This window comes from Hibiscus syriacus, unplaced genomic scaffold (assembly GCF_006381635.1).
Source record: "Hibiscus syriacus cultivar Baekdansim isolate YM2019G1 unplaced genomic scaffold, ASM638163v2 tig00116962_pilon, whole genome shotgun sequence".
Classification (NCBI taxonomy): domain Eukaryota; kingdom Viridiplantae; phylum Streptophyta; class Magnoliopsida; order Malvales; family Malvaceae; genus Hibiscus; species Hibiscus syriacus.
In genome coordinates, this window is record NW_024063488.1 from 5,555,521 (window position 1) to 5,563,940 (window position 8,420).

An 8,420-nucleotide genomic window follows, 5' to 3' on the forward strand; every position below is an offset into this window, starting at 1 on the left:
CCTCGTATTATTTCTGCCTTATTTCAAAAAAATTTAGGGATCGATCAGCCTAAATTCTCTCCATCTCCATTATCGGTTCCAAATTTGTTTTGAGTAGAAAGAACAGGAAAAGCGAATTGCGAAATGAATATCTTCAGATTTGCAGGTGACATGACCCATTTGATTAGCATCTTAGTGCTTCTCCTCAAAATCTACGCTACCAAATCGTGCTCAGGTAACTTTTCCGCTACTCCATTTTCCGTTTGGTTCCCAAGAAACCGCTAAATTTGATTTGGTAAAAATTTTAAGTATTCGAGCTTCTTTTTAGTGTAATTTTAGTTTTTCTTTTTCCTCCTGTAATTTATTCGCTAACGAACGGAAATTAAATTTTTTATTATTCTTACTTTGACCTTTTGGCCGCTTATTAACTGAATTTATCGAGTTATTGTTTTTTTTTGTTGAACAAATCTTGTTTACTAATTTTATATCTACTCGTTTCATTAACAATATATTGAAAAATATAAAAGATACAGAGAATCCTATTTTCTGTGCTCGGGTATTTGATTTTGCATGTTCATTTTTAGGTGTTTCGCTGAAGACGCAAGAGCTATATGCGCTGGTGTTTTTGACCCGCTACTTGGATCTATTCACGGATTTTATTTCTGTGTACAACACCATCATGAAGCTGGTCTTTATTGCCAGCTCTCTCGCCATTGTTTGGTGTATGAGAATGCACCGAATCGTGAGGCGTTCCTATGACAAGGACCTCGATACCTTTCGTCATTACTTACTCATATTGGCTAGCTTCATCTTGGCGCTTTTGATACATGAGAAGTTCACATTTCAGGAGGTGACTTCGTTGATTTCTTTAGTGCTTTAGAGAGCTTTATTATATGAATGTGAATATTGAGAATTTGGTACTAGTTTACACTACCATTCAGTAATGCTATCTTTTTATAGTTAGTTCCTGATTAGGATACTTATCTTGTCGTAATTACACAAGCTGCAAGCAAAGCAAACATAATTGTAGAAGCTGCAAATAAAGCAAACGAGCTGAATGCGGAGATAAAACCATGATAAATTTGTTCTTTCTTCATTCTGTTGGTTCTGGGTCCCTTTATTTGTTATGGTGAAACGAGCACCTTTGGTTTAATCAGCAGTGTTTGGTTTTGGCATGAAAGATATGTTACTCTTATAGCTGTCAATCTGAGAACTAGCTTGATCTTCCTCTCTTTCATTCTTATATGTTGAATTATTTGCTTATACAGCTCAACCATCCTTTTTTCTGGTATCAGTGAGAATGGATGCTGTCTGTTAATACTTAACATAAGTGTTTCATTGTTGGTAGTTCTTTGGAACTTGGTAGAAATATCACCTTTACTGTGGACAAGAACCCATTCATATTAGTAATTTCTTTGGGTGCATGCATTGGAGCTTTCATGTTATGTGGCATTTGGCATTTTTTAACAGTTTAAGGAAGCATATTGATGCTTTTCTTTTGCCTCATCTCATGGTTGCATACCCTCTTCCACTAATTTTAATAGTTGAACTTCAAAAGCTGCATTAGTTCGATTCACATATATTATATGTCCCATCATCTTTGGCTGTAAATGTTTATCTTGTGATGCTAGCTTCTAAGTCGATTTTGCACTTTCTGAGATAATTACTGGATATTCTGTCCCAAAAAGATTCCTCCTGTCCTGTCCTATAACTATGAACTTCATAGGTATATCTTCATCATACCAGGCAATTTCTCTGTTCTTCATGAATTCCTAACTGCAACAAGTTTTGCTGATAAGTTTTGTTTTGTTTACCTTTCCTTAATTTATTCATTGCAGATCTTCTGGGCATTTTCAATATACTTGGAGGCTCTTGCCATTCTTCCCCAGTTAGTTTTGCTACAACGAAGTGGAAATGTGGATAATTTAACTGGGCAATATGTCTTCTTTTTAGGGTAAGTCTAGTTTTTCATTCATACACTATCAGTACAAGAAAACTTTGTCTTTTTGCTAAGCAAGTAATTTATCGATAATTAATGGGGTACATCAGATGTAATTAAAGCCTAAAAAGCAGATTTAACCTCCCCCCTTCCCCCCCCCCCCAATAAACAGCTAGCTGATTCAAATGACATTGATCCTTCTAATGTCACCAGAACACAAGACACCAAATAACAACATCAATCAACAAATAAAAAAAATATTATGTTCTGGGCTTTCAATCTTATAATTGACTAGTACCTTTCCAGCTTTCCCCTTTGAAGCTTTCATCAATTGAGTAGAAAATACTTGTAAATCTCCTTTCTGATTCATGATTTTTTATTAACGATGTGAGAGAAACTATTAGAAGGTCACATTCAGAACTTTCTTATATCAACAGCCCCACTGTCTATTGTAGGGGTTCTTCTGGAATTCAGGACTGATTTAGATGTTAAATTGATTCTTCAGTTGTGTTGTATATTTATACTCCTGTCTGATTTTCAGAAACTTAAACACAGGAATCATAATGAAGCTCAGCTAGTTGTTTCCATGAAATTTGATAGGACTTTCAGAACTAATTAAAGCTACTGTTTCTTTAATTGCATGTTCGTTCCTTAATCTGTGATCCCGAACCTATCTACTTCCCCCTCCCATGTTGTTAACTTTCATTTCTGCATACCTTGTTGAATGACACTGGCATATTACCTTAAACATTCTAGTTGCATGTACATAATGTGTTTACAGTAATTGAACATTTTACTGTTCCTATGTCATATTAGACAAGAAATAGATTCCATGCATGTACATAGATGTTTTGAGTTGGATATGCATTTAAAGTTGCTCAAGCTTATGCTTCGTTTTGCCTTTACCTCTGTGTGTTTACCTTAACCTCTTTGACGCTTTTAAATTCGATCATGCAAATACATTACATCAAATAGCTATGTCTTGTATTAATCAAATAAATATGAATTTGCAGAGCTTATCGTGCTTTCTACATTCTGAACTGGATCTATCGCTATTTCACAGAACAACATTTTAGTCGATGGATAGGTGAGAGGCTAAGAGCAATGCTACTCGCCTACACGGTTGCTTTCTTATTTCTGCATATTGATATTCTGACTTGTGTGAATATTTTGTTGGTTTTAAGCTTGCGTCTCTGGTATCGTCCAAACAGCATTGTATGCAGATTTCTTCTACTATTACTTCATCAGGTAGTGAATTGCCCATTTTCAAAAGATGCATATACTCACAAAGTAAGCATGCGTGAAAGCAGTATTTTTTTTATTGGCAGTTGGAAAAACAATGCAAAACTGCAGCTGCCAGCTTGAGCCTAGCAATGCCAGTGTTGGAAGGCATTGGATGCAGTTCCCTTATTAAAAAGGTCTGTATGTTTTTGTTGATAGTTGGATCGAGGAGAAGAGGGAGTAGGATACGTGATTATACAGTTCTTTCTTACTTCCATTAGACAAGTCAGAGGCCATGATTGTGGCAGTTTCATCCACTTTTCCCAGTATTTTTTTACTTTGTAAAGATACTACTGTGTTTTGGGAGAGGGCGAAATCATAAACTGGAGCCAACGTTGACTGCAGTTCGGAGGTGGTGTCAAAATTACCTAAGTTTTGTTTTTTGGTTCATCCATCCTCTAACAATACACGCTGCCAAATGTATATAATATCATCTCTGATTTGTTTGGGTAACATTCTAAATCCGTAATCATATATATACTGAATAATTTTCAGTTCATTTGATTCACGTCTCTAAAACACGGGAATGCTAAAAAAGTCCATACACGGTATACTGTATCCTGTAGGCACTGGAGATGTGCTTTGCTCAGAGCCCATCAGGTGGTAGGTCTTTTTATGTGTACGTTGAATACGAAATAAAGCACTGGTTAACAAATATGGTAAATTTAATTTTCATAATGAAATATACTAAAATAATTATTAAATTACTATTTTAAAAATAAATAAATAAGTTAATAATTTTATGAAAACCCCAGCATAAGCAGAGTGAAAATAATAAAAAAAGAGGTTAGTATTAAATGTATTAGCTCATTAGCTTATCATATCTGGTTGAGTTAGGATCGAAATATCGAATAAAAACTCGATTAATTCTATTGTCGTCTTTTATTATTACATATATATTTTTTAATTTTACGAGTGGGATAGCAGAATGTTTTTTTCCAAGTATATTAGAAAAAAAGATCTTAAATAAATTTAAATAAATTGAGACTGAGAGAGGTTTCTCAAAGTTGGTTGAGTTTAAAGAAAATCTACACGAGATACATTGTTTGGTTTAACGCGGAGAAGAAGTTTACCAGTTAATCTAGATTGAACATTTGAGTCATAATTAACAATGTAATGTGGGTGTGTTCTATTAAGAAAAACAATATACACGTTATCAAATAATAATATATTAAAAAAATAGATATATTAAGATCTTTTTAAATTTTAAATTTTTATTTTAATAGTTATTTTTTATATACCTGTTAAATAAATAAATAATGATATAGTTAAACAACAATAAAACTATTAAAAAACTTTAATTTTCAAATAAAAACCCGGAGTCCAGATGTAGATAGGCCGAAAGAAGTAAGTTGAGGTCCAAATCCAATCATGAGCTATAAAGAAGTCGGAACTCAGCACAGTAAATCTTCAATTTGAAATCCCAAAATATTTTTTCTAAAGGAACTCTTCTCGGATCCCTTGTTGATTTTCAATCTGCTCGGATCGGCCCCGCAATCCTCACCGTATGCGTCCGATTCCTTTTTTTATATATCTATTTGCTATCTTTCTTTTTGTCGCCATTTACTGTTAGTTTATTGACTGTTCCTTTCCTTGAAAATGATTCGCCGAGATGATTCGGGATGTAGATTTGCGTGTGTAAAATATTATACAATGTTATTTTCTGAAATGTTGATTTTCCGTATTTGCTTAACTTAGTTGTAGATCTGCTAGTATTTTGATTGATATATCTTTAGGCGTGTGTTTATTTTGGTTTTCCATTTTACTTTTGCTGTTGTAAAAGAATCATCTCTAAAAATATCGTAACCGTTCATCGCCTGAATAACATAAATTGAGTTTACTTTATATCATTATTGTTGACAGTAGTATCTGACTGGTAAGTCGGATTAATATGTTTGCCTAATGCCTGTCAAATTAATTGTTTGAGTTAATGCTGGTTAATAGGTTATAATGTAATGAGAATGACAATTTGTTCTTTATAGCTTAGCTGGCTATAAAATTTCAAGTTTCTTTCATTTATTGCTTACATGTCTCTCATTGATTTGCTTATAGGAATACCTGCCTATAGAAAACGTTTTTTCAGTACTTGCACCGACCTAAGTAATAATTATTATAGTTGTAAGAATTGGATGAACGATTCAGAGATTGTTATCAAGTCAAATACTTACTATGCAAGGAGTCGTGCATATTTGTATTCTAATTATTTGCTGAAGCGTAGGAGCATGTTTCAACTCTCTCAGTTAATTCATGGGCATTGGTTGTTTATTGATTCTTATTATTAGTGAGAGGTCTGGTCTCACTAATATCTGCACTTCCTTCGTCTTTTATTTTCCTATATTCTTAAATGCATTATATTTGTAGCAAGATCCTTAACTAAACATCTATTGCTGAATGAATGGTGTAATTCAGTTCTGAATAATCAATATGGGAGGAGGGTTCAGAGTGCTGCATCTGGTTAGACCATTCCTTTCATTTCTGCCTGAGGTTCAGACCGCTGATAGGAAAATTGCTTTTAGAGAGAAGGTCACCTACACTGTCGTCTCCCTTTTCATCTTTTTGGTTTGCAGTCAGCTTCCACTTTACGGAATACACTCTACAACGGGTGCCGATCCCTTCTATTGGATGCGTGTTATCCTTGCATCAAACCGTGGAACTGTTATGGAACTTGGCATTACCCCCATTGTGACATCTGGATTGGTGATGCAACTCCTGGCTGGTTCAAAAATCATTGAGGTGGACAACAGTGTCCGGAGCACTCCTGTAAGTGTTTCTCACATTCATCTATAGCATGGTTATTTTCTATTTGATGGAATCACCTTTTAGCCCCAATGAAAAGGTTGATCTTTTTTTCTTCCGTTTTGCCCCATAGAGTAGATAAACTTCTAATTTTTAATTCGTAATATCCTACAACTTTTATGTTATTGGGCTTGTGCAGTGCTGATGAAGCAGTTGCTTGTGATTGCTCAGACAGTATTTTTACAATCTGTCCTTCATGATTTCTACATGCATGCTAAGATTTTGTGCTTCTATGATTGTTTCTCAGAAATGGGGCTCAAAAGCTGTTGGGCATCCTGATTGCTGTTGGTGAGGCAGTGGCATATGTACTGTCTGGCATGTATGGCAGTGTTGGTCAGCTTGGTGTGGGGAATGCCATTCTTATTATAATTCAACTTTGCTTTGCTGGAATCATCATAATCTGCCTAGATGAACTTCTCCAGAAGGGATACGGTTTGGGCTCTGGGATCTCCCTTTTCATTGCCACCAATATCTGGTATGTTATCACATTGTTTTCCCTTTTTCGACTCACTCAATGTATTCCAACACATGGTCATTCAAATTCTATTTTAATTGTGCAGTGAAAACATAATCTGGAAAGCATTCAGCCCTACAACTATCAACAGTGGTCGGGGGGCTGAATTTGAAGGTGCTGTCATTGCTATGTTCCATCTACTGATAACTAGAACAGACAAAGTTCGAGCACTTCGTGAGGCTTTTTATCGGCAGAACCTTCCAAATGTTACAAATTTGTTAGCGACAGTATTGATCTTCCTTATTGTCATCTACTTCCAAGGTTTTCGTGTTGTTTTGCCCGTAAGATCAAAGAATGCTCGTGGACAACAAGGGTCATATCCCATTAAGCTATTCTACACCTCAAAAATGCCTATCATCCTGCAGTCTGCTCTTGTTTCAAATCTTTATTTCATCTCCCAGGTATCAAGGGTTAATAAGAAAAGGCTTCATTTTACTTTTAATATTGAACTCCCATGACTGTAGTTATTTTTCTGCAGTTGCTGTACAGGAAGTACAGTGGTAACTTCTTTGTGAACCTGTTGGGTAAGTGGAAGGAATCTGAATATTCAGGCGGTCAGTTCATTCCTGTTGGTGGTCTAGCATACTATGTTACTGCACCTGCAAGGTTAGAAGTTATTTCTCTTCAATCTCTTTAACACAGTTCAGTACCCTACACATTTGGAATGCTTGATTTCCGTTTTTGGGCTATTATTTCTTCAAACGGGCTGATCCCTGGTTTTTCTGATTATTCTTGCAGCTTGGCAGACATGGCAGCAAACCCCTTCCATGCTTTATTTTATCTTGTGTTCATGGTTTCAGCATGTGCCTTGTTTTCAAAAACTTGGATTGAAGTTTCTGGTTCTTCTGCCAGAGATGTGGCTAAGCAGCTCAAGGTAAAGTTTCAAGTTATATAAACTTTTGCATTCTCATCCATCTGTTTGTTTGTCTGCCTTTTCTGTTAGGGTGTGTTACAATAGGTTTCATTTTCACTTTTCCATATGGAAACATTCAATTGCTGGTTTAGCTTAATATTGTTTGGCTTCCTCTTACGTGTATTAAATTTCTCGTGCTTTGATACCAAATTTAATGAGAGTTTTTAAAGGTCCTAAAATGTTTTACTGGGTGTATTTCTGACTCCCCAATGTTGTGTTTTCTTTGCAGGAACAACAAATGGTGATGCCTGGACATAGAGATTCAAATCTGCAGAAGGAGCTGAACCGATACATACCGACTGCAGCTGCATTTGGCGGAATGTGCATTGGCGCATTAACTGTCCTAGCCGACTTCATGGGAGCAATCGGTTCGGGTACTGGAATATTGCTTGCCGTGACAATCATATATCAATATTTTGAAACCTTTGAGAAGGAGAGAGCCAGTGAACTGGGCTTCTTTGGACTATGAAGCTTTTTTAGTCATGGAAATGTTGATGCTCGAGTTTTAATTCAAAAAATACAATTAGGTTTCAGGTTTTGGTAACATCCCGTGGAGATAGAAAATTGCGGTAAAATATTGTTTTTTTTTGTCATGGAAATGTTGATCGAATTTGAAATCAAAAGATATAAAAGTAGGTTCCAGGTTCTGGTAACATCCCATGGGGATAGAAAATTGTTGTAAAAGATTGTTTTCTCGATCTAATGAATCACTCTTGAATATGAACATGCTACCTGCCCCCAGCCTCTAGCCTTCTAAACCCTACTAGGGTTTAATTGTCTAAGCAAGTTTTGTTAATCATTTCATTTTGATTTTCAACAACAATAACAAAATCTTATTCCCATATGCAATGGGGTAAGGGGAGGTGAGGTAATAGGATGTCCCCAACGTCAGATTGAGAGCAGCTTTCGTGGAAGACCTCCGGTAGTAAGATAATTAAAAATAAAGATAAAATATAATGTATGCATAAATAAATCAATAAATACACAGTTGAACAGTC

General features: G+C 35.5%; 2 protein-coding genes across 2 annotated transcripts; both read left to right on the plus strand.

Annotated features, from left to right (window-relative positions):
- On the plus strand, positions 1 to 3,698 carry LOC120189988 (ER lumen protein-retaining receptor A). Its single transcript, XM_039193125.1, has 6 exons — positions 1 to 214; positions 564 to 829; positions 1,818 to 1,933; positions 2,932 to 3,005; positions 3,103 to 3,166; positions 3,247 to 3,698. Exons 1-6 carry the CDS (start codon positions 124 to 126, stop codon positions 3,281 to 3,283), a joined length of 648 nt encoding a protein of 215 aa, XP_039049056.1. The 5' UTR covers positions 1 to 123; the 3' UTR covers positions 3,284 to 3,698.
- A 924-nt stretch (positions 3,699 to 4,622) lies between these two features.
- Positions 4,623 to 8,008, plus strand: LOC120190533 (protein transport protein Sec61 subunit alpha-like). Its single transcript, XM_039193602.1, has 8 exons — positions 4,623 to 4,704; positions 5,609 to 5,963; positions 6,135 to 6,147; positions 6,243 to 6,470; positions 6,556 to 6,910; positions 6,988 to 7,115; positions 7,248 to 7,383; positions 7,652 to 8,008. The coding sequence occupies exons 2-8, from the start codon at positions 5,624 to 5,626 to the stop codon at positions 7,889 to 7,891; spliced, it is 1,440 nt and encodes a 479-aa protein (XP_039049533.1). The 5' UTR covers positions 4,623 to 4,704; positions 5,609 to 5,623; the 3' UTR covers positions 7,892 to 8,008.
- Positions 8,009 to 8,420: the final 412 nt, after the last annotated feature.